Source organism: Neoarthrinium moseri (assembly GCF_022829205.1).
Source record: "Neoarthrinium moseri strain CBS 164.80 chromosome Unknown scaffold38_Wmoseri_CBS_16480, whole genome shotgun sequence".
Taxonomy (NCBI): domain Eukaryota; kingdom Fungi; phylum Ascomycota; class Sordariomycetes; order Amphisphaeriales; family Apiosporaceae; genus Neoarthrinium; species Neoarthrinium moseri.
Window position 1 is genome coordinate 93949 of NW_026055152.1, and position 25010 is coordinate 118958.

Consider the following 25010-nt stretch of genomic DNA (forward strand, 5'->3'; position numbering starts at 1 on the left):
TAGATTATATTACTAGTGTGACAAGCAGAGGACCCCTACTGAGAATAACAACATTTCCACATAACCAACACGCGGTGCATTTGCAGCGCTGGCTCTAGGATGACCGTTAGCATATGAACACATCATTTGGGAATTAAATAATCATACTTCGTATTTGTTGCTGAGCCTGATCCTGAGCCAGTCGAGGTAGGGGATGTACCATCGATCGTTGGGTTGTGTTCAGGGTCTGATGAATTCCACCTATTATTCTCATAACCAGTCCAGCAAGTAAACCCGGAGTAGATATCGGTCTTTTTGGGGGTAAAGGTCAGAGAAGCGAAGGCTGCCCCTAGAGCCGGGCAGCTGATATCTCCGGTAGAGAGCACTCTGAGGAATGAGACAGATTTCAGTGATGGTAAACTGATTCTGTAATGTGACTGTATTAGCAGAACTCTTGAAATACAAATGTGAGACATTAGCCGTGCCTCACGGAGGAATACGCACTGATCAAAATGGCCATCAAGAAGCACACCTCCGTTGACCGTAGTTAATGCCGGTAATGATATGTTGCGGAGTGGGTAAGAATCTATGATTGCAAGATCTCCAGTGATAGTATTAAGGTTCCTGATTTTCTCAATGGGTTAACAACTAGACGCAACTTTTTAACAATAAAAGCAAGAAAATTTCAGCCTTACGGAAACGATACACTTGTCAAATTGTTGACATAGCCGAACAAGATTCCTCCGCTCGTTATATTCGTGAGATCCGGCATGGAGACACTGGTCACGCCATCGTCCACTCGGTCAGAACCCTTGAGCTTAGGCCCTAGATACCCTGAGCTCACTTCAGGTAACGACTTAACACCGGGCAATTCGAAGGGACCCTTAAACAGGTGATCGATAAAGAATAGAGTCCCGTCAACGTTTGGACAGGTCTTGTAAAAGTCGATATCTGTCTGGTCCACAATTTCTATCCAAGAATCATCACACGCCCGAGTCTCCAAAGCTAATGTGAGAGTCATCCAGTTAGTTTTTAAATAGGAAAAGCGAGACGACTTGGTGTTGACTCATTTGACCTACCGGCTACAGCATCGATTGCTGTCAACAACGTGACAGATAGCAGAAACCTTGAGACAAACATTCTTGCCCTACTGAAGAAGACACCAACCATAAATCATATAATGGGAGTTGCGATCACAAAGCAGTCCTCGTCTTGCCCAATTTGGCAGGGAAGAAGGAAGCGGATGACTCCTCGCAGACGCTACGTCGTGGGGAGATGAGCCGAATATATTTTCTCGCTGTGCCGCATGACTAACTGTACCCTTGCAGATTCTTTTATTGCACACCAGAGTGGGGCTGATGGTCATGGGTAAATACAAACCCACCACAGCTCAGCGGCCACAAAGCTCTGGAAAGATATATAAACACCATCTTACTTGTGAGATTCCGAAGCTGTTTGAATGTGATATCCGAACCCGATCCCAAGCACATTGGCCCTTTGCCATACATTGAACAGGTCGCAGAAATGTGTCTGCGGCCATTGCTATTATTGACTTAAGCCACTTGGTCTCATCGGCACTAGCGTCCCTATTAGCGCTGTCGGCTAAGTTACTGATAACCCCCAGGCCCCCATCTGATCTCGACATGGGGCGCTCTTTGCAGCAAAGTTCTACAGGCTATGCACACGTCTGGTTCGCAACTGACAGTTCATAAACAGGCGGCTACAGTATAGCATGTATTAAATGCTCGGGTTTTGTGGTATTTGGTGGAAAATCGCCGGTCGAGCAGAGGAGTACCGCATTATGTCAACAAATTGCCACTTTCGCATACGCGACCATAGGATAAGACCTGCCTAATCGATCCACGTTAGTTATTGGCCAGCCGTAAGCGATTAGTGCTTATACAGCTCATCGCACGTGATATCAGAATACTGGAACTTGGAAAATGCTGACCTCCTTCATCTGAGGATAAGTAGATGAGCGTAAATTGATGACTTCAAAGAAAAGTGTCACTATCGACTGCTGCTTGACTTGTTAAGAGAAATTATGGTCCATCGCAGCGTCCCAGCCGATGCAGAAATGTTTATCCTGGTTGTGCCGTTTCAGTTCAGGTTGCAATGTCTGATTCCACGAAATAAACTGATTGGTCTTCGTGCATCGTATGCCCTATAGTATTCTGTGAATTAACAATTACTCCTTGAGTGACAACGTCGCTTACTTAATACTATCTACTTGTAACCTTGCCTAGGACGCCACCAAGGAACACTACAAACATTACCGACGAAGAATTTGTCAGGTAATAGAGTGGAAATTCCTAGGCGTCAAAATTCAGTTCCAAGGTGGGTTTTATAACGTTACCGTGATCGTTGACCACGCTAGGAATGCGGTCGCATCAATTGTCCGTCAAAGGGATGGGGCAAAACCGTATTCGCAATTGAATTTCAAGATTGCGATAAGTCGACAGATTGACTCTGGCGATGTTGTTGGCTGTTCTACTGGCTGCTGGTAGTAGTCTAGCGCTTTCCGGCAGGGCTGGGTTTAGGGGCTGGCTTGGACGATGCTTGCTTAGACGGTACTGGTTTGGAGGGTATTGGCTTGCTCGGTATTATTTTGCCCGGTGTTGGTGTCTTGTTCGGATTCGCTTTCTTTATCGTCCGTCTCGTCCTCTTTGGTTTCTGGTTGGCCACCTTCTGAATCTCCTTCAATGCTCGCTTCACCTCATCGCCATCATCGCTCCCGAAAGCGCATTCCCAGATGATCCAACCCAATATCACGAGGACGGTTGGCGATACAATGAAAGCTGCTATCCAGAAAGGAAGGCTTCTGCCGCCAGGCGGCCAGGCAATCAGTTCTGGCCATTGTGTGTCTCTGCGGCCAATTGTGCTGGCGCAGTTGGCAAGCGCCGCCGTAGCGTGCTCCAACCTAAAAAGAGATGGTATTGGTGACATGCCTACGTATTTTGCGGCTGTATATTGCAGACATGGGCTTTCGCCACGTTTTGAAGGGTGACAATCAAGACATGCAGTCTGAGTTCTACGATGTCACGTCACCTCCTTTCTGCGGGCATTGCGCCCCAAGCCTTATAAAATATCAAACTTCGAAAAGCAACAAAACCGACCCGGGCGTTTCAAACAAAGGTTCGATATGGCAGTTGAAAACTACGCATTGAAAGCGTATCAGGTAATCCATTGTTGGCTGATCATGTTTCTTTCATGGCATTGAGAGAGAATCAGGCCACGCACCTGCGAATAAAAGTACGTCGTTCTACGCATGATCCTTAATTTACATCATGCAAGACAGCTGGTTGACGTGGAAGATAGTGTATCATTAGCGCGTCATTAGTTATTAGACTGGAGAGGTCCGCTTGGTCAAAGCTGGGCCTTTCTTTTAGATAAAACAGATTCGTCCTAGCATTACAGCACTAGTCTAGTACTGGAACCTGAAGTCCAAACGCTTATTACCGTCCTTCTCTCGGGCCACCTGGTCGTTCTGATACTCGAACTTCTCCTCGGCCGTCATTGTGCTCCAGATCGCCTCCTTCTTCTTGTTCAGGTGAATGAGCCATTGTCGCTGCGCAAAGAAGGTCACCAAGCTGAGTGCAACGATAGATATGCACACTGCGTTTCCGGTATGGTAGTAGGGCGAGTCCCAGGACCGGTAGATTTGATTTCCGACCACAGAGCCGATCTGCACAATGACGTTGTAGGTTGCAGCGGTGATAGCTCGCTTCTTCACATCGAATGTGTTTTCAGAGATCCACGAAGACACCAATGGGTGGAAGTAGGGGTATCCAGAGATCAAGGTAATAAGCGAGAATCGAGACCATTCCCGTCCACCATCAGGCAAAGTCAGAAGAGCAGTGAAGAGCGGGAGTAGCCAGGCTTCTCCGAGGATGCAGTGGAATGCACGCTCGTTAAAGTAGTTGCTGCTGTAGGCCAGCGCCAACATGGTGATGATTTGGAGACCGGCCGAAGGAGCTGTAAGCATGTTGGAGGCGAAGGTGGTGAAGCCAAGGCGCCTTAAGGTAAGGGTAAGGTAGGCCTGAACCGGTGTAGCCGGGATGTATGCCACGAGACCGATGAAGTACAGACCCCACATCGACTTGTCTCCCCATGCTGCCTTGATATCCTTCCATGTGGCAGGTTCTTTGATCGCGGTAAGGCCTTTGGCAGGGTCGTCACGCAGAATACGGTTGATCATGATAGTCTCCTCCTTCTCCGTATACCACGGGCGGGGGCAGAGCACCGACTTGGTTGAGGTGGGCGAAAGGGGCAAGTATAGGAATGAAACGACTCCGAGAATTACTGTTAGGAGACCCTCGAGGAGGAACAACCAGAACCAGCCAGGCCTTCCAGCGACACCGCGCATCTCAAGAATGCCTGCAGCAAGGAGGGCGGAAATGACACCTGGTAATCTCAGTTAGGGATATCACTAGGAAGTATACGACGTACTGGCCACTTACGCGCAATGTTGAGTGTAGACCAGAACGCAGCTAGACGAGTCGACAGCTCTTTACTGGTGTAGAAGTATGTGGCCATGAGGACAGCACCGGGAATAAAACCACCTTCACAGAGGCCGATGAAGGCACGGGTAACGTAGAACCCAGCACGGTTGGTGATGAAAGCTTGGAAAGTAGAGACAAGACCCCATGCTACCATCATGAATGGCAACACGAATTTGAATCCAAAACGCTTCGTGAGGAATTGTACGGGAAACTCAGCGCCCAAGAAGCAAAGCAGTTGGATAGTTGTACCCTAGACTAGAGATTAGACATTTTGGCGGCACAGCACGAGATACCTCTCCCAAGGTGAAATACCTACATTGTTGTAATCGTCGGATGTGATTTTCAAGTCCGCTAGGAAGGAGTCGGCCAATGCATTAGAAAGGTTCCCACGGTCCAGCTGAAGTCCAAAGAACTGTATACCTGATTAGTAGGTTGATACACGTGCGGGCTTTGGGGCGAGACGTACCATGACACACAGCCAGCTTAGGAGCATCAGGTCGGTTTTGCGGACAACCTTCTTCTCTTCCTCGGCAGTCCATGTTGCGTACGGATCGAAGCGATGTCCACCTTCATAGCCGTCGTGAGGCTTGACAGCGAGGTGGATGTTCTCACGGCCAACCTCAACTTGAGCCTTATCGGGTTCCGCCTGGTAAGTCTGGCTGACGGCCTTGGGACCAGTCTCGATGTCGTCGGAGCTGGCCATTGTGACTACTCTGCTTCTGCACTAGCTGAGCCTCAGTGGTAAATTGATTGAGATCAGCGTTGAAGCAGACACTAAGATGTCGCGAGGAACAGCAGACAGAAGCGGTAGGTAGCAGCCGTCAGATATATTTATTTTATATCAGGGCCCGTGAGATGCAGGAGGAACTTTCGGGGCCCTGGGGTTACGCACGGCGTGACAAGCGTTGGGGATAGCTCCCATTGGTCGCATTCGACGACACCATCAAGCCGAGACCAACCAGACTCAAGCCATGTCTGCATTTCCGCCGCACGTTGGACATGTGTCGAACCCAGGGATCGGGTTCAGCCCAGCAGAGTTGCACCGGTTCATGCTGCCGTCGCCTGTGCCATGGCTGTCTCCGAGGTGTAGCAGCCGAATGCAGTACCCCATCTCCGCTAGCGCTTTACCGGATCAGGTTCGTGATTCGCCGAGGCCGACTGACCCCGTCCGGGTTTGCGGGGTTGCGGGAGAAAATCTCGGAGATTCATGGCTCACATCATTATGGGGACCGATGTCGTCTTCACGCTACCTGGTTGCTGGAATTAAATATTAAGGCAGGCCCGCGTTGTGGCTGCTATGGGGAGTTGGAGACGACTGGCTTACCAGATGAGGATTATATCGGTCACGCAATTTTAGCGTATTTTCCGTAATTTTATCCAGGCCATAGGTGACTGCATTACTATTCACAACTATCACAATGCCTTCACTCAGCGCCGACGCCAATCTCGACTTCCACATTGTCGGAGGGCATCAAGAGTCTAGAACTAGACTGTCTGGCCCCTTGGTCTACTCTGGGACTTTGGACTCGTTTGAGCAGAATGATATTACCCCTGTAATTGGCCGCGAGTACTACGGACTACAGATCCGTGATCTCTTGCAATGGGATGACCAGCATGTCAAAGACCTCGCGGCGACAAGTGAGTAACTAGATTGTCGTTTTGTTTGCTCCTTTTGAGTCTTGTAGGCCTCAATGAGTCTGACACGCCGCAGTCTCGCAGCGAGGAGTCGTCTTTCTTCGAAACCAGGATGTGACGCCCTTAGAGATGAAGGACTTTATGATCAGATTGTCAACCCTGGCCGGTTGCCCAGAGTCCTCGGGCCTGCACGTGCATCCCTTGACCGAAGAGGGTAGCGAGCTGGGCGATCAGATCTCGGTCATCTCCAGCGAGAAGCAAAAGAAGGGAGGCGGCCTTACACACCAATTGAGCGATGTCAGCCGTTTTGCTAGCACGGGATGGCACAGCGACATTACATTCGAGAAAGTACCATCAGACTATGCTATGCTAAAGATCCATACCTTACCAAAAACTGGTGGCGATACTGTAAGCGAACCGGCCCTACGGCTATATTGTGTGTCACTAACTGATTTTGAATTTCAGCTCTGGGCATCTGGATATGAGATATACGATCGGCTTTCGGAACCCATGAAGAAGTTCTTGGAAAGCTTGACTGCAACTCACGATGCGAACTTCTTCCATGACGAAGCGGCGCGACTCGGCAACCCCCTGCGCAAGGGCATCCGCGGCTCACCGCTGAATCAAGGGAGCGACTTGAAGACTACACACCCAATCATCCGAACGAATCCCGTGACCGGTTGGAAGAGTGTGTTCATCAACAAGGGATTTACCAAGAGAATCAATGGTGTGACCAAAGACGAGTCTGATGTCCTCCTGAGCTATCTGTTCAACCTCGTCACGCAAAACCACGACGCCCAGGTACGATTCAAGTGGAACCAAAACGATCTGGCGATTTGGGATAATAGATCAACATTCCACTGCGCGACATATGACTACGAAGCTGCAAGAGCTGGTGATCGGGTGTGCAGCTTGGGGGAAGCCCCGTACCTGGACTTCGAGAGCAAGAGCCGAAGGGCCGCACTCGATATCTAAAAACCAAAAAGTAAAAGCGTCAAATCAAAATGTTACAGTCCAATAATCTATAATTAATTACTGGCCACAATTGTATATACTGTGTGCACATGTCTTGTCAGATTGTTACTAACCTACTAGGTACAGTCGTCTCCTGTCAACGTGTCTGACGACGGCTCGCTCCGGACAGCCCCCAGCGCTAAAACTAGGCCCAGTAAACCAACCGAGGGTCGAAGCTATAGAAGAGCCCCATGCTCCGTGTACGACTACCGTATCTTGTGACTGCAGACCATATCGTTGGTATTCATCAAGGCTGTGCGAAGAGAGCCTGAAAACATTATTATGTCGCCTGACGTCCGGCTGATGATGTCGGGTCGTGCAATATTCAGGCGTGCCACAGCCGACAACCCGTGGACGCCTCGGATGACGCAAGAAGGCCTAGAACAACGCTAGAGCCGCTGCGACTTAGTGGGGAAGTTTAGCCCCAGCCCGCCCCAAAGCCTTGATATGTGGGCACCGTAGGGGATCGGCGGCCCTTCCAAGAAGGTCCACTACGGCCGGCTTCTCTAGGCGTTGATTAGTGGGCAACGTGGGCGTAGTATTCCGACCCGTTCTCCTCCGCTGAAATGAGTGTCGGGCTTGTCGCGGTGTCTCAACAGAGCAATCATGGCATGACCTGAGCATACACGCACGACTCGGCTGTTCGCAAACAAGATGTTCAAGCACATGTAGCCGGTGCCGAAGGCGGTGGCGACGGCAACGGCAACGGCAGGATGCCCAAAGAACCGAAACCACCTTCACAGAGAACGAACCTCGTGAAGCGCGCTTGCGATGCGTGCAAGATTCGGAAGGTGAAATGCTCAGAAACTTCGCCATGTCGCGGCTGCGTCGCGAGTGGCATCACATGTACCTTCAAGAGCGTCCAAGCTACGCGAGGACCGCGGAGTCTGCGCGCAAAGACGATAGAGAAGATTTCTGCTGCGCAGTTTGGCAATGAAGGTCCGCTGGCACCGGATGAGGCACGGGCGCCGGCGGGCCCGTCGTTCAACAATTTCACTGATGCTCCGCGCGCGCCGGCTCCAGAAACTGCAAGTTTGCTACGGGCACTGGAGACCTATCGCCAGAGGCTGTATCCGATATGGCCTATAGTCGATGTGCGCCGACTCCAGGAAGGGCTGGCCGGGGGAAACCCACAGCTTCGCTTGCTGTCAGTTGCCATCCGTCTAGCCACTATCGCGCAGCTTCGTCTCGAGGCCGTCTCGCCTAACGAGGTTCCTCGAACAAGTCTTGAGGATTTTGACGACAGCCTCGGTTTGGACGGGCTGCGAGTTGCCTTCTTCTTGCACATCTACCATGAAAATCAAACACCAGGAGGCGGCAAAAGCTTGCTGTACTTGAGGCAGGCCATCACCATGTCGCAAGTCATGCGTTTGGAGAGGGAGGCATCGTATCGAGGCTTGCCTGAGGCTGAACAACAAATGCGCAGGCGCATTCTTTGGCTCCTGTTCGTCACCGAGAGAGGGGTGGCTATGCTCCATAAGCTGCCTGTCATTCTCAAGCCGGCCATAGTATTCCCAATCCCGAATGGCGATGATCAAACCCACGTCTTGCCAGCCTTCCTCAAGTTAGTCAACTTGTTCTGGGTATTTGACCAGTCGGGGATATTCGAGATTCTCCAAAACTCAGACTCGGATATGTCAAATATGGCATCGACGGCTCGAGGATGCCTAGATCTCTTGCAAAGTCGTCTGCAGGAATCCGCAGTCGACTATGAATCCAGCAATGACGTCCAAAAAGCTGACATCTTCGTAACGCGGCAGTGGATGCGGGCTGTACTCTGGCGGGCTGCCGTCAGGTTTGGGATGGCCACCATGACAAGCAGTCCTATACGCATTGCCAAGGAGTTTTTGAACTTCGTGTCACAACTGCCCCAAGCTGCTATAGAAGCTCATGGCCCTACGATGGAGTTCAAGACGTATGATATTGCGACCGCGGTCATCGACGCTGTGACCAGCAATATCTCCGTCAGCCCGACGGACCACCCCGAGGAGATTCTGCTGGGACTGCAAAGAATCCTGTCGTCCTCTCGTGGTGGCAACAAGGCTCTGATGGCTTCTCTGTACTTGAAAATGGCAGCCATTTCACCGAACCCGCACACCATTCTTGGAAGTAATGCGCGCATTGAGGAGATCAATGACAACGTTGGGCACCTATCTAGTGGGGGCCCGTCCAATGGCTCTATGATCATGCCGACCGCCTGGACCGATCTTGATGACTTACTGTCGACGAGCAGTATACCAAGGGCAGATGGTTCAAGTTCACCGAATTATCATTCACTAGACCAACAGAACCAGCAGATGTCATGGCCGCCATTAGATTTTAGCACTCCGCTACTGCGAACACCCTCTCCGTTGACGCGCATGATCTTCGACGCTGCCCAGGGGAACGACGATGAGGAGCTCCCTGGCTCAGAGACCGGTTGGATAACATCTGCAACTTGACTGAAGATCAAACTCCGATGTTATAGTCAACAGAAATCTACCAACCAAATAGTGAAACACTTATATTCGAGTTTGGGTTGCAAGCCTCTCGCCAAGGGACACTAAGAATCTTTATCACTCTGCCTCTAGCTTCTATACCCAAACCTAGCCGGACATCGCGAACGCGATTTACGGCTGTCCCAAAACATCTTTCAGCGCTGTTACTCGCTCGAGTCCCTGGCGGAGTCAGATCCGTACGGCATGAAGCCGAAATACTGATACGAAACGTCGTTCTGTACTAGCATGGGATGTATGCCGGATCTTCATATCTTCATACACTCTCACTCTGATGACAGAGAGAGGAGAAAATTTTTCTTAGCGGCATTCGGATTGACTGTGGATAAGCCGTCAAAGCGAGGTCTGTAAGTCGGTGAAGTTGAATTGACGCGAGGCGACAGCGCGATGCACGTCTCAGTACAAGCGGTTCGCCACATATCTGGTAATCTCTATGTAGTGTAGGCAAGAGTTGAGTCGTGACTACAATGCACACTTTCAAGTCAAGGGTGTAGACATATATGAGTAGCGGCATAGTATTACGGACGGGTATATATGTATTTACGATTTTATGATGCATTTCCTTGGGGCGGTCTGGCGCTACGGAAGCTACAGCAACTCCTTCCCCATACGCACGCGTTGGTCGGTAAAGTTTGGGACTACTAGTAACTATTTTCCGATGCTACGCAGGCGCTGAATTGTTAATATGGCGGAAAGCTCTGTAGAATTCCTGTTTCACTGCTGCTGCTGATATGTTCATCGTGAACCGAAGCCGGATCTCAGGGGTTCGGACAGAGTCATTCGGTGTGTTCCAGACGAACTAGTACTAAATCGCTGCCCCGCTGCCCCCACCCGCCATGAGCGTCCCTCCTCTTCCCTCATCTTCCGAGAATTTCTCCTTGGGCCAGGACAATTTTGCCGTTTTCGTTTGCTTTATAAAGAAACTCATACACTCACACATTCTAACCAAAAGCATAAGATTGTATTATCTGGCAATAAAGAGAAAAAACATATCACAACAATGGCCTGGGAAGAACCGAGAAAGACCGGTATGGTCTATCGGCGGCTGGGCAACTCTGGATTGCACGTGTCGGCAATTGGCCTGGGTGGCTGGTTGACATACGGCGGCCACGTTGAGGATGGTAGGAAGAAGCTCATTGAGTGCCGGGGTTCGATGGAACACGCGGCTAACTCCTGCGATAGAGAAGACTTTCGACTGTATGAAGCAGGCTTATGACCTGGGTGTCAACTTCTTCGACACCGCTGAGAAGTAAGATTACTCGAATTCAGGGGCTGCTTATTTCGGTGACGGCTAACGAACCTTCTCAGCTACACGGCCGGCAAGTCTGAAATTGCCATGGGCAAGGCCATCAAGAAGTACGGCTGGAAGAGAAGTGATCTTGTCATCAGCACCAAGGTACTTTCCAGCCTCCAGGGAAGTGGTACGTCTTTGAACTGAGCTGATTATGATGAAACTAGATCAACTGGGGCGCTGTGAATGGCGAGATTCTCGTCAACAACCACGGTCTCTCCCGCAAGCACATCATCGAAGGTCTTGAGGCTTCCTTGGAACGCCTCGAGCTGAAGTATGTCGACATCGTGTATGCTCACAGACCGGATCGGTTGACTCCTATGGAGGAGACTGTCCGTGCTTTTAACTACGTGATTGACAAGGGCATGGCTATGTAAGTTCTTGTATTGCGCGGAAACCGCGCAAGCTGCTGACCTCGCTTTGCCAAGGTACTGGGGAACTTCTGAATGGAGTGCCGATGAGATTGCCGAAGCTGCCGGCATCGCCAAGGAGCTGAGGATGATTGGACCCATCGTCGAGCAGCCCCTCTACAACATCCTCGACCGTAAGAAGGTCGAGGGCGAGTTCCAGCGACTGTACTCACGTGTGGGTCTCGGCCTGACCGTCTTCAGTCCCATCAAGATGGGCCTGCTTAGTGGCAAGTATAATGACGCCGTGGACGCGCCGCCGAGCGACTCGCGCTTCGGTGTCAGCAAGGACGGCTTTGCCGATTTTATGCGCAGTCAGTACGGCAACGAGCCGTGGAAGGAGAACATTGCCAAGGTTAAGAAGCTTAAGACCGTCGCCGACAAGCTGGGCGTTACGCAGAGCCAGCTGGCGCTGGCCTGGTGCCTGAAGAACCCCAACGTCACATCCGTGATCACGGGCGCTAGCCGCCCACAGCAGATCGTCGAGAACGTGAAGGCGCTGTCGATACTCGACAAGCTGACCCCTGAGATCTTGGCTGAAATTGATGAGATCACCCAGAACAAGGTTGAGCTTGACCCTGCCAGACAGAGCTAAAGGCTCCGGCTAGGTAGTAATGAAAAGTTTCTATAAGGATGATGATGGCTTCACATAAAACCCGGCTATTGACACAACGGGTAAAACGAGTAGTGATTGAATACATGGGAATTTAAGAATTTGAGGAGCCAATACTTGGCCCTCTCAACATACTACCGGATCAAGCGCTAATTGCAGCCACATATATTCATATCTTAGATGTTGTTATGCCTCCAAGCCGTGCTAATCGCTAATCACTGTTCATACAGCAGTAAGGTGTACACAGTGACGCCGGAAATGCCTGGAACTCCACGTCGTGACAATCTAAGAAGACCTTTGGGAAGTTACTAGGTAGCACGCCTGTCACGGCGAGGCTACTTGCTGCGATATTTTCAACGAGCATTGATCTAATCATTGTTAAAATTGGTGTAAGTGTTACTAATATTCATACCCAACACATATGACTCTTGTAGTAATCTAATCAGGGCAAGCAGAGGGCGAAACAGATTGGTACTGTGTACATAGTAGCGAAACCATGACGCTTGAGACAAGCCATTACCTCCCCACAACGTATCATTATCCGTATACCTCTAATCAGATATCATACGAGTACTCAAACATAAGATGCTCTCGTGCTACCTCCTTTTCTGTGGAGAACATACCCCAAGCCAATGATTGCGACGCCAAATATGAAGCCGAGATACTCGAACACATAATCTGCCTGAACACGTTGACAACGACTGCCGGTGAGGGCATAATCGTCCTCTACCGCGCATGCCGGTCCTTGATCCGTGTTGATGCATCCTCCGTTGAGGAGTTTGTTGTCATAACGCTGCCGCGCGGCTTCGTTGTTCATGTTTGTGCAGCTGCTGACACCCTTCAGTGCCACCGTTAAGGCCTAGACTTGGTTAGTATGGCAGCCATGTTAAGTGCCACAAGCCGATGTGTTACTTACGATGCCACCTGCGAGATAGAAGACGGATGCGAGTGCATCAAGGGCAAGCGGGATAAACGGCGATATCTTGTCGACCCATAGTGCGACGAGGCCGACAGCAGAAACGATGATACCAAAAGCACCAGCGAAACTTCCAAACGACGACTCCGTAGGCGCACTACCAATTACTTGATGCTTGGCCAGGGTCACCGAAAGACCGAGGACTACTGCACCAAATAGCAGCTGTGGTTTTGTCAGTGGACCGCATCATGTAGGCAGGCTCGGCTAGGACTCACCAGAAAGCCGCGGACGGCGATAGCAACAATGGACAGCATTGTGGAAGAGATCCGCCTGCCCGTCAACGATGCTAGGATGTGCGTTCGTGTGTTGCGTGTACTCTGTATGGCCTAAGAAAATGCAGCCGTCAAGTCGGACACTGGAAGTTCTTCCCAAGCGTGTTGGTTGTGGATGACGATATGATACCGAGCGGAAGAGTTGGCTTGGTCCAATCCTTCAAGAACGCAGCTTGAACATGAACGAGGGGGCAGGTCCAACCTTTTATTATCATCCTGGGCACCTAAGTATTTGATTGACATCCATGACATGACCAGTGCCGGGCCATGCTCGGTGGCACAAGGCAGCTGCGGTCCTTGCTGCCTGGTCCTTTGAGATGGGCCGGACAGGATCCATCGCAGCAGAATGCGTCGCAGCACAAGACTAACAGTACCCCTCCTCCTATCCGTCTCGTACGAGCGGTCGGGTTGTATGTAGTATAACGGCGCAGATCCTCGACTGATGAGTCAAGCTGGTACCAGCCCACGGCAAACGACATCTCAAAACAAGGGCCGCCCCTCGAGAAGCGGCCGACAACTGCCTTGTGGTCGGCGAAGCCCCCCAACGCTAAAGCGGATCGGCCAATTGGTTGCCATGATACATGTTAGTTATGGTCGATGTATTTTGAAACAGGCTGGCGGCGGCGCGAGTTGAGTACAGCCATTCGCCCAGCCTTGCCAGAGACTCACATACTGTTGATGTTCAGATTTGCGGGTTGGCTCTATTTTGAGACACAAACGTGGCGGAGCACCCTGGCCCCAGCCCGCGTCGTCGGCGGGGCTGGTGATCCTTCGTCGCACCTTGCCGCTCCTTCGCTGCCTTCAATCAGGACTCAAGCAATCAAGGACTTGTATGTCCCCTCGAGCTCACTCTGCCCACTGGCGGAACCCGGCTGAGCGGGGGCAGGTCTTATTGGCACTGGCACAGTCCTTGCTAGGCCTTGCTGTGGCGGTGGTGGTTTGACCATCCCCTGGGACGGAGACGCTGTGTCGAGATAAGCTTAACCTGCACCCAGTAGACGGCTCTAGTGGAGTTGGATTGGGGCTGTTTTCTATGTCCTAGGCACTAAAACCCACAGCCTAGTAGCACTAAAATCCGAGCTGCAATCAAGTCCGACCTCACCCCAACGTCGAATCTCCCCCTGCCACACAACCACTTCTCAACTACCTAGAACAGCAAAATGTCCAGGCGCTTGTCGTCCAAAGAAGTTCCTGGCCAGGGAGCCGAGCTAGGAGATACTGCAGGCCTGTCTCTCCGCTGCCATCATGTCAAGTTTCAGTTCCTTCTAGCGTTCGGGAATGCCATGTGAGCCGTGTGAGGCCATAACATTGGGGTCGGGGCCGGTGAACATTGTTGGGAATCCCATGTCGAACGCTTGCACGCTCTCCAGATACTGAATCTGCCCATCGATTAGTCTGATGCTGAAGGCCTGGATATTGTCGTGGATGTGTTCCAGTTTCCTGCCCCCAACGACCGGGAACACGTTCAGCGCCTTTTTCATCACACAGACCAGCGCGATGGCCGTTACAGATTCGATGCCGTGCTCCGCAGCCACCTTAGCCCGGGCCTCGCTCATCCGTAGCTCGACGTCCTGCCGCTGGCTACTCAGGCTGGAGTATCAGATATACCGAGGTACAGCACCTTTGGTTCCGCTACCAGATATTGAAGAGGGACCATGAGCTCTTTGTTGGACGTCGTGTAATCCCATACATGCACGTGCAGTATGTCAATGTAATCCATTTGCAGCTTTCCCAACGAGTCGCGCACAGTCATGTACAGACTACGCCTGTGGTTTCCGGTATCGTTGGCAGCTTTTCCGAATCCCAGCGCGTGGGTTTTGTAGTCCATGGTGAACTTGGTCGCAACCACCAACTAGTCGCGATTCTGACGCGAAGCCAGCCACTCTCCAATCCACTTCTCAGACTCTCCATTTTGGTAGTTTTTTTAGTCCTGTCGACCATCTTTCCGTCGGCCTCGTTATAGCCATCCAGGAGCTTGAAAGCATCCTCCCTGCTGATGTTGCCCAACATGCGACCCCAGCTACCGCCAAAAGACATTGCGCCTACTTGCAAGGGTGAGACTCTCTGCCACATGAGGAGCTGAGAACTCGAGGTCGAGCCAGCTCCATTTGATCTTCGGGATTGCTTGCATTTCATTCTGTTCTGATCTAGGAAATGTTAACGGAATTCACTTATGACTGTAGTTCTGTCTCAGTAGTATGACTTCTTGTGGATGGTTTCGTATTAGTAGCACGTGTTACCGAAGTATGTCTGGACCTTATATGTCCATCTCTGGCCGTATTTTTGCGCTCCTGTCCACTTCAGCCGGGAGCCCCTTCGACCACATAACTGCACTCTACTTGTTGGACGTTGTAGAGTCCGTTGATTCCATGAAAAGCGGCTACTTGGTCGATCACGCTGCTATATTCTTTTAAGGGAACATCTTCCGTGAGCCCATTCTTGGCTTGCTTAACTAGCCTCAGCTTGTCATTGAGGTAGGGGTTTGACAAGACTGTTCAGTCCACTTCCTGCATCTCTGGCAACGGTCGGAGATGGAGTTAGATAGACTTTAATATTAGCATAGAGAAACCAGTTAGATCAGCGGGCAATTGCACAACTGTTGTGCCGATGTACTTCACAACACTGAGCTGCGGAGCACCAGCTAGCGGCAACCTCTCGGACTTCTCAGCCTACATAGGTGCGGCTTAGCTCCGTGCTTGTCCCATCACATGCAAACAATTACTCAAATTCAGTGGTGTTTAACAAACATAATCTTTGGATCTATGACTGAGGTCGTTATTTCTCGCCATGCGCTTCAATGCCGTCAGTTTCTTTATCACATTTCATTCCTCACGGCCAGCCTCAGGGCACTGCAGCAGTGTGGAGTGCTAGACGGTACGGCCACATGTGGAGCGTATCGAATGCACATCATACAATGGGACACTTTTCGTACCAAATTCTAGTAACTTGGTGATCGAGCAGTATGACACAATGCGTAATCGTCGACCGGTGTACATCTAGATTTCCCATCGCTGAGTCCTTTCTTTTGCTTTCGGGCATGGTTTCGGGTGCCTCGATAGGGATGCGGATTTTCATACTTATATCGCCTCCACTGGCAAAATAGCACCAGTACTTGTCTCTCTGTGTATGTTGCCCTCTTTCTTATATATCCAGGATACGCCTGCTTTCAAGGCAGTGATGCCGAAGCGTGGTTTCTTCAAGCCCATCTTGGATATCGCACGAGAGGTGGTGGCCGAACGCTTTGGAGATAACCAGGTCGAGCGGAAGATGTCCTTGGCATATGGATCAGCAACGGTCTAACACAAAAGAAGGCTGAAGGAGAGACAGTTGGACAACTTGCCGTGAGTTGGCCCACCCTTCGGGATCTGTGTTGTAGAGAGAAATAATGACAGAGTTGTGTGCAGGCCGGCGGCGACACAACAGCTACCGCCATCAGGTCAGCCATGCTTTTCCTCCTTACCAACCCTCAGACATACCTCGAGCTCCAAAATGAAATAGACACAGCATTGAATGATGCAGCCATCTCGACACCGATTGCAGAGTCAGAGATTGAGAAATTACCTTACCTCCAGGCCGTCGTTGAAGAAGCACTCCGCATTTTCCCTCCTATGGCTATGCTTGCTCAAAGCTGTAATACTAGTCAGGATGTGTGGGGCTTCCATATTCCGGCTGGCATAAATGTGGAACTCTCAGTCAAACCAGCCTTGCGCAACGCAACAATCTATGGACAAGACGCCAACTTTTTCAGGCCAGAACGCTGGCTTGAAGCACGTGACGTAAGTGCCCTGAAACTGATGGAGGAGACATCGAGGTTCGTGTATGTGTTGGCACAGCGAGGGAGCACTGGCTTTGGAGCTTTATATTAACAATCAACAGATTTGGCGGACCCAGCAGATGGGAGTGTCTCAGCAACGAATGGCCATGACAAAGCTTTACAAAAGCATCTGTCAGCTGGTTCGTGAGTTCGACATGGCCATAGTGGACCCGACGTCGCCTTGGACGGCTATGGTAGTCGGATTTGGGGAATTGCTGACATGTTTTTGCGAGTCACGGAGAGAAAGAGCTTAGGTACAAATTCTTCGGATAACAAGACTTCCATTCAGACATTACGGACAAGTTTTGAATTCTTAAATGGTTTGAGTTATTGTACATATTCATCAATCATCCACGCATGATATAGTATTGAGCCTTCGCTACTCATCTCCCGCTCGAATGGGTTGTGGTATAAGTTCGTGTCAGGGCCGAGTATTATACTACGGGCCAAGTCTAGCCCAAGTCGTAAAGCTAACGGATATATAACGAAACAGCGTATTTAGTCGGTATCACTAGCAAAAAGGATTAGTTTTGGCTGTATAGGGAATAGTGACAATGTATGTACTTGCAGTAAAGCGAGCGTGAGATCACCGTGAATACGGGCCTTCAATGTGACTTCAACTTCCAAGTTTAGGTCCAAACGCAGCTTCAAAGTGTCACTCTTCCCACCGTCGTCGCCGCCCTGCTGCTGCATTTGTTGTGATTGCTGTTGCTGCATCATTTGTTGTTGCTGTTGCTGCTGCATCTGCATCTGCTGGTCGTTCTGCTGGGATTGTTGTAATTGGTTGTTGCGGTTGCGGCGGCGGCGTCGCTGAGGCTGTGGGCGCGGTGCTGGCTCTTCCTCTGCGCTCTCCTGGGCGTCGGAAGCCTCAAACGGGCTCTCCTGCGACTGGTCGCTCTCCACGTCAGCCTCGGCCGTCTTGGGCTGGCGGCTACGGCCACGGCCTTCTCTTGCTGGGCTTGCAGACATGTCGATGCTGTGTGATGCTAGTAGAGGTAAAACAGGGCACACTCTGTATTTACCGGGAAATGTAGTACGAAGATTACACAGGTAGGTCGTTGTGAAGCTAGATATACTGGCCTTTAAGTCAAGGCAAGTTGAAAGCGGTCGGATCAATAGCTACGGCTTTACGTTCTGGGAATAAGGGACAAAACAAGGCAGGACGCCTTGTGGGGGCATGTTAAACGTCAGACACACGGTTACATTCCGAAAACCAGCCAGGGAACACGACGGGAAGGTCCCTCATTGGTCGCTGGAGCGATCGTCTAGGCTGGATGATGTGAGTGTTGGCTGTTGTCTGAGTTGATTCTGGTGCTGATCGAGATGGCGCCGGGGTTGAGGGTGGTGGATCGCCTGACATCATTAGGGACGTCGAGGCTTGCGTCATGGCAGGGCATCAAAACTTGGCACATGTCTCACAACTCCTCTGACTTGCAGGAACGATCAGCCAAACGTCTCCGCCAGCTCCAGCCTTTGGTGTTGGGTTATGTGCAGAATTATAGCGAAAGAGCATCATTAAGACAGGCAATTGACTTGTCTGTTGATGTTCCTGCTCCCAAGTTATTAGGCTACCTTTAATCCGTAGTTTGGTGGTAGGCGAGACTTAGACCAACGTTGGGCGTTCCCCCAGCCCAGCGGGAACAGCAATTGGATCTCCACATGGCGCACTCTTCCCTGAGCCCCGCGGACCCCCGGCAACTGGCCCCCTACACGGTCGCGGTCGTTACAGGCATGGAGGCGCTCGGCACACTATCCGGCCGCCAAGCTTTTCGGCTCGAGTACATCATCAATTTCAAGCACGCCAAGTGACCAGCCAAGGTGGATTTCCATTGGCTCACAGTCGCCGGGATCACGTCAATGGCATAGAAGAGCAAGCGGACTGTGTCACATAAACGCTGGGCTTTTGGCAACTGAGAGATTCAGCAGGCCAACAAGTAACCCAATTGGCGCGCTATCAGAAGCACGGCTTCCAACCTATTAGTGTCGTGAAGTTGCACGGCAGAGATGCAAAGGAAGTATGACGACAATCGGCCCAAAGCAGGAGAGAACTGTTCAAAACTTTGATTTAGGTATGCCATCATCAGTGCCGCACTCCGTAACTGTAGTTCGCGCTGCTTCAGCACTTCCTGCAAGAAATGTCCCCGAATATTGAAACCACCAACTCACGAATGCTTTGTTTGACTGTCCTATGAATACTTTGGGGTGGTGCTATGCTGAGTTTGGTGGGCCAGGTTTGTGAACGCCAAGCCCATAGATATTTTACTTGAACTCCATCAGGACCAGCACCTGGGTGGGACTCCCAATTTAGGCTGGGTTCGGAACCAAGCAAGTCGCAAGATAAGACTATTCACAAAATCTACGGTACTTTTAAGAAGATCCCACTTGAGCGTTACTGGTAGCATATCAAGTTAAGTGCTCTTGAATTTGCGACAGGAGATGTGAAAGTCGGCATGGTTAGAGTAAATGTACTATTAGATAAAGGATATGCGAATAATGCGTATGAACCGATCTGCCCCGTCCGTAAAAGAATAAACGTGAGAATTATAGTCGCCTTATAGTCCTCTACAAAATAACGCCGAGATTCCATTGTTACTCTTAAGAAAAAATTCTTGTTGAATACATGATTAATCTTGCTTTCTTCGTCTTTACATTTTTATCTACTTTCCTTGTTGTTAAATTATTTGTTTCTTGGTGAGATGTGAAGGCGAAATTTACGTATACTGAGATGCTCACCCAAATACAGTCCACATAAGTCACACATCGTCCGCCTCACCATTTAGGCATGCTTGTGGCTACTTAGTTACATTATACAGCATTCGATGCTAGCACACCGTCTGACTGAATGCATCATATTGTATAGAGCTTTTGTATCAAGGAGTTGCCATACGTTTCTCTTTTCCACGTGACAAGCTTCTCCTGCAGTTAAAATGACGAGGAGAATAGCCGTATTGCGGGTAAGAAGCATGCATGAATGCCTGCGTGGACGCATATAACCTGATTGAGTTTTGTCTCCGGAAGGCCAAGCCGCCCAGCTGCACAATATTGATTCATACTCTGCATGACATTATAGTGGCGTTAAATCTACGGCCGGTGATGCGGTTCATAGGCACCAGGTGTGTTATGAATGTTGACATACACCACCGCAAGCATGGAGCCTGCGATTGAATCTTTACATACTAGGAATCGAACAATTTCGGATGTTAACAGTGAAATCGAGGTTGGCTTAATTAGGGATGCCGGAAGGTTACACATTTACCGGGCGCTAGAAGTCCCGGAATGCGGCTCGCGGTTTCATTTGTCCACGGACTTCCACTGCCAGGTACATGTGTGACATTGATTCGCCTCAACCCGCATTGAGAGCCTTCCTCGGTCCATCCTACTCTTCAGGCCAAGTCATTCCCGAAATGGCCCGATGAGCAGCGGTCGCTTGTATGCGTGTCTGCCTCCACAGCTACTTATGAGAAACTCTATGCCAATTGCCGCTCCCCCATTCAGGCTTCAATTCCCTGAGCGCCCCCTGAAACTAGCCAATCAAAGTCTATCGCACTAATATCAACCCGGACACACCGATATGTGCCCTGGCGAATCGATTGGCATCTGCATATAGTCGAATATTAGAGTTTACCCTAGAGTTTGGTGCAACCCTCATGTTTCCTCCCTTGCATAGCGAACAAAACGTGAAATACTACCATAATCAGGAGATGATGTTACAATGAATGGGATAAACTCTCGCTATCGGAATTTCGCGACCGAAAGACGTTGGTCGATCATGCGTCAACCGAGACGGGATGATTCAAGGTTTGTGGAACAGGCCCAACGTCACACGGTCGCGTCTTATACTGAGCTGCACATTGGAGGCTAAGAAACTGTACCGCAAAAAGGGAGGAAAACCCCAAAGCCTTCGATAAATCAACTGACTCTAGGCCAGTGATGCTGTGTCTACTAGGTGTGTGCTCGGCCCTAGCATGCACCTAGCCGGGTTTGCGGACCAAAGCGGTAAATGATTTCGCTCATGGCTGTCTCATCAACGTGGCTTGTTAAAAACTCGACCTTGAGGATATCGGAGACGTGCAGATTTCGTCCTTCACTCCAATTGCACGCTAACATGCCGCCTACTCGGCAAGATAACCCCCGATATTATCCTCCTTCTCTGGATGAGCCACATAAACTCTCCATTGCTGTCGAGCTCAAATTCTTGATGCGCTTCTTACCAAAAGATGGTGCCCTGCATGGTATGCACAGTGACCTGCCGCTTGAAGTCGTGGATTTCATTGATACAACCAGAGATGTCAAGAGTGAAGAGAAGGCAGCTCTTTGGAGGTATGCATTCACAGGCGTAGCCGACACCATCAAGTCTGTATCTGCTCAGCAAGCAATGACCAGCTATGACATAGAGGACTGTGGCATGCAAGAGAGGGACTGTTGGGAATCACAATGGGTCGTCAAGAAATCCAATTCAGCAGAGCCAGCGAAGCATTACCCTCACTGCGAAGAGTTCTTGTGGGTTCCGGTGGAGGTCAACTCGCCCAAGATGGCCTGGACGGATCCAAATACGTTTGCCATCATGCGCTCAGTCATGGATGCCATCCAAAGCAGGTACAATATAGTTTCGAACTACACTTGCGAAGTGCACGTTCACGTTGGTCGCATGGATGGCCTCCCATTCTCTTTGGTTACATTGAAGAAGCTGGCCATGCTGCTTTGGCTGGCAGAGCCAGTGTTGAGGAAGGTGAAGGATCCTGCCTCCCCCAATTTCGGTCATGTTTACACATGGAGCTCTGCTGCAAGAGAGCACAGCCGCTTGGCTGCTCGTCTCAAAGATGGAAAGTTTTCACGCCATCCGTGTCGACCCTGTGATTTGGGTGGCTTCGACAGGGTATTAAGACGCCACCTGATGAAACCAACCGCTAAGGTGTCCGCAACCCATGAGGCGCTCAAGCTCATCGCCAGCACACAAACACACGTGCAGCTCGGCAGACTTATGTCAGGGGATGGAAGACCTTATAGAAGACTAGGGTTCAATTTCAGTGCTTTCGGGGGCGAAGACGAACGAGCTAGAACGAATCCCAGAACCGTCGAATGCCGATTTCTGGAAGGCACCATCGACCAACACATCGTACTCGGCTGGATGCAGATTTTTGGAAAACTGGTCGAGACTGCATCGTGGAATCCCAGCAATGAAGCCCGATTCACGCAGCTGGTATTGGGCCTTTTACGTGAACAGAACAGATTGCCTCAGGATGATGCATTCGCGAGGTTGATGAAGCAGCTGGGAATCACTTTCGAAATCTACTATCCGGTACTAGCAATGATCTCGGAATTCAGTCGTCACAAGCCGAAAGCAAGTTCATTAAAAGCCAAGAGGGTGCGAAGAGCCCGGGTCTATCCATGACTATTTAGGCACTAGGTTCATTCTTGATTCAAATTTTGCTCACTTCACCTTATTATGACGTTCTTCTGGTCTCAACATCGTCTCGACTCTACAATCATCGGCCGGGCAATCATACCAATTAATATCATGCATCAATATCTTCAAGCAGTCGAGAAGCGGATTTTCGATCCGAGTATCTTGGTCAAACATTCTATACATTCATGTAGTATCAATTGATTATCCAGGCATATTCAGGAACCTTGATAACGCAACCATCATCGTGATATGCGCTTGAATTCTGGAAGCTCACTCCATCGCTGAATAATTTCCACAACCTTGGCATTGCGCTGCAATAGCTCACAAGAAGAGGCCCTTTTACCCTTAGCATGGAAGGCATCAGATTTCGAAAAGTGGCCAGCCGTTTGTCCCTGCCGGTGATCCTCGAAAGACTTCATGTGACCCCTGAATAATGGACGCATATCGTCAGTGATTGCCTCTGCGCCCGTCAGGTTCAGCTTTTGGAAGAGCGAGTTAATCTCCTGGCTTTCGTTGCGGAGGGCCGATAGAGACTCTTCCGCTTGTGCGTCTTCAAGGACAGAACCAGCCCGACCCTGACCGGCAAGACTGTCCGCCAGCAGATGATCAAGAATTAGCAGGTTGGATTCAGATGCGGTAGCTAGTCCCACTTTGACCGCAGACTCATAGAGTCGGTGCAAGACCTGCTCGGAGTCGCTACCCTTGGCAGCCCGCTGTTGGACGAACTCAGTAAGCTTCGTGATTTTCTGCGAGGCCGGAGTCAGGGGGTCGATTGCCTTGAAAGGGAACCCGCCAAAAGTATCTACGCCTTTCTGAATGTATTTGAGTGCAGTGGTCGCCTCCGCCTGACCACGACTGCCACCAATTGGCTGTAGGTGATGGGCTTGTGAGTGACCCCTCGTCACTACCTCTGCAGGCCTGTCCTGTGGCAATGCTAGATAGTGCTCGAAGGCGGTCAGGAGCGCATTATGATGATAGACGGCAACTCCAACACGGTTAGCCAGTGCTTGGAGTCTCTCGTTCATAAAGTCAAGACATCCGCCAATCTGGAAACGATCAGTAAGGACGGCTCGAAAATTGGGTGACAAGACATACGTAAGAACCGATAATAGCATTCTGGTACTCGCGTGTAGTCTTTTTCCCGCCGGCTGTCTTGAGGATCGGCTCGAGTAGCGTCTTCTCGACAGCCATGTGTGCGACAGGAACAACCTCGTCCCAAAGTGATCTGATTTCTTCGAAGATAGCCTGGATCTCAGCTTCTAGCGCACGTGCTTTACCTGTTCCGACAGGGTTCACGATAGAGTATGTGTTAGATGCCTCTTTAAGCGCCGAGTTCAGTTGACGTCTGCATGCAGATACGGACAAGAACACCTCTCTGGGAGCATGTCAGTACAATTTTAACCTAGTCAGGGTTTTCAGGTGAGAACATACAAGCTGGAATAGTAACGTGCAGCTTTGACTAACGAGTCCGTCTGGGGGTCAGCTTTCATCTCCCAGCCAAGTGCCTGTAATTTGCCTAGGAGATTGTCATAAGGCTCGTTTGCGAAGACGAGATCTGAACTGAGGCTCTTCATATCGAAAGCCTGATCATTGAGAAGTTCGTTATGGCCAGAGATCAGTTTCGCAAGACCAGATTGAATATTCTCGCCACGGCTTTTGATATTGGACTCTTCATGCTCCACCTTGAGAAAGTGTCAATGGCGCAAGGCTCCTGGCTAGCGAAGTACTCACCATAGCTTCAATCCGGGCTTTAGCCTCCTCGAGGCTGGTCTTCTTGGCTTTCTGCAGGTCAGCCCGTCGGTCATTGCTGCTGCGGCTAGATTGCACAGTGACCAAGGACTGCTTCAGATTGGACTCAAGATTGGCAGACATTTTGGCGAGATTGTCCACCCAATTGTTGAGGTCAGCCGTAGCTGCCTCGGTCTGCTCTGATCCAGTGATAGCCGACGAGTTCTCGGCAAGCTCTATCAGCTTATCTATTCCGCCCGACTCCTTTAATCTGGTGATACTGTAGATATGTCAGATCAGTGCGGCTCAAGCTTGTTACCAGGAGACCTACAAGTCTAGTTCTGTTGGCGACAGAGCGACATCACATGACGAAGAGTATGATGACTCGACCTGTTTCCAGAAGGCTTCGTCCAATGACCTGAACTGTTTCATGGATGACTCGCTCCGCTTGACATGTTCCAGAATGCGTGCCGTTCTGTCCAAGCTATTGGCTTGGGACTCTTCAGATGCCTGGCAAGACTTTACAACATTGGAGGCCATGGCGCATATCGGGGGAAACCAGCGATTCGGAAGAGGTCAGCTCCATGCGTAAGGCATCCAAGAAACGGCCAGAAGAGGTCAAGAGATATCGGGAGATGTGACCTCTGTTACGGGGCAGCCCGGAGGTGCATCGAGGTGCAAACGCTTGGCGGCGGTGAAAGGGGGAAATGCTTAGTACCAAACAAACGCGACTCGGTGGGGTGTTGTCGATTCAATTGGTGGTGGGGCTTGCATGCGATAACATCATGAAAACTGTCTATGCCTGTATGCGATTCAAGTACCACCCACCCCTTGCTAAAGCTTTCGCATGTCAATGGGTAATATTGTTCCATCGGGG

The 25010-nt window shown here is 50.4% G+C and overlaps 9 protein-coding genes across 9 annotated transcripts; 5 read left to right on the plus strand and 4 right to left on the minus strand.

Annotated features, from left to right (window-relative positions):
- Window positions 1-3403: 3403 nt before the first annotated feature.
- JN550_008790 (uncharacterized protein) lies at window positions 3404-5184 on the minus strand (the record flags this gene model as incomplete). The annotated part of the gene is made up of 4 exons (XM_049320790.1): window positions 3404-4383; window positions 4440-4731; window positions 4798-4893; window positions 4948-5184. 4 exons carry the CDS (start codon window positions 5182-5184, stop codon window positions 3404-3406), a joined length of 1605 nt encoding a protein of 534 aa, XP_049169176.1.
- Window positions 5185-5899: 715 nt separating this feature from the next.
- On the plus strand, window positions 5900-7091 carry JN550_008791 (uncharacterized protein; the record flags this gene model as incomplete). Its single annotated transcript, XM_049320791.1, has 3 exons — window positions 5900-6119; window positions 6193-6524; window positions 6582-7091. 3 exons carry the CDS (start codon window positions 5900-5902, stop codon window positions 7089-7091), a joined length of 1062 nt encoding a protein of 353 aa, XP_049169177.1.
- A 752-nt stretch (window positions 7092-7843) lies between these two features.
- JN550_008792 (uncharacterized protein) lies at window positions 7844-9571 on the plus strand (the record flags this gene model as incomplete). The annotated part of the gene is made up of 1 exon (XM_049320792.1): window positions 7844-9571. The coding sequence occupies one exon, from the start codon at window positions 7844-7846 to the stop codon at window positions 9569-9571; it is 1728 nt and encodes a 575-aa protein (XP_049169178.1).
- Window positions 9572-10625: 1054 nt separating this feature from the next.
- On the plus strand, window positions 10626-11918 carry JN550_008793 (uncharacterized protein; the record flags this gene model as incomplete). The annotated part of the gene is made up of 5 exons (XM_049320793.1): window positions 10626-10746; window positions 10808-10874; window positions 10934-11021; window positions 11084-11289; window positions 11345-11918. The coding sequence occupies 5 exons, from the start codon at window positions 10626-10628 to the stop codon at window positions 11916-11918; spliced, it is 1056 nt and encodes a 351-aa protein (XP_049169179.1).
- A 592-nt stretch (window positions 11919-12510) lies between these two features.
- On the minus strand, window positions 12511-13166 carry JN550_008794 (uncharacterized protein; the record flags this gene model as incomplete). Its single annotated transcript, XM_049320794.1, has 3 exons — window positions 12511-12795; window positions 12853-13074; window positions 13128-13166. The coding sequence occupies 3 exons, from the start codon at window positions 13164-13166 to the stop codon at window positions 12511-12513; spliced, it is 546 nt and encodes a 181-aa protein (XP_049169180.1).
- Window positions 13167-14449: 1283 nt separating this feature from the next.
- On the minus strand, window positions 14450-15012 carry JN550_008795 (uncharacterized protein; the record flags this gene model as incomplete). Its single annotated transcript, XM_049320796.1, has 2 exons — window positions 14450-14755; window positions 14821-15012. 2 exons carry the CDS (start codon window positions 15010-15012, stop codon window positions 14450-14452), a joined length of 498 nt encoding a protein of 165 aa, XP_049169181.1.
- A 1349-nt stretch (window positions 15013-16361) lies between these two features.
- JN550_008796 (uncharacterized protein) lies at window positions 16362-17109 on the plus strand (the record flags this gene model as incomplete). The annotated part of the gene is made up of 4 exons (XM_049320797.1): window positions 16362-16439; window positions 16496-16525; window positions 16589-16995; window positions 17061-17109. 4 exons carry the CDS (start codon window positions 16362-16364, stop codon window positions 17107-17109), a joined length of 564 nt encoding a protein of 187 aa, XP_049169182.1.
- A 3994-nt stretch (window positions 17110-21103) lies between these two features.
- JN550_008797 (uncharacterized protein) lies at window positions 21104-22390 on the plus strand (the record flags this gene model as incomplete). Its single annotated transcript, XM_049320798.1, has 1 exon — window positions 21104-22390. One exon carries the CDS (start codon window positions 21104-21106, stop codon window positions 22388-22390), a length of 1287 nt encoding a protein of 428 aa, XP_049169183.1.
- Window positions 22391-22644: 254 nt separating this feature from the next.
- On the minus strand, window positions 22645-24673 carry JN550_008798 (uncharacterized protein; the record flags this gene model as incomplete). The annotated part of the gene is made up of 5 exons (XM_049320799.1): window positions 22645-23451; window positions 23501-23780; window positions 23837-24087; window positions 24137-24413; window positions 24465-24673. 5 exons carry the CDS (start codon window positions 24671-24673, stop codon window positions 22645-22647), a joined length of 1824 nt encoding a protein of 607 aa, XP_049169184.1.
- Window positions 24674-25010: the final 337 nt, after the last annotated feature.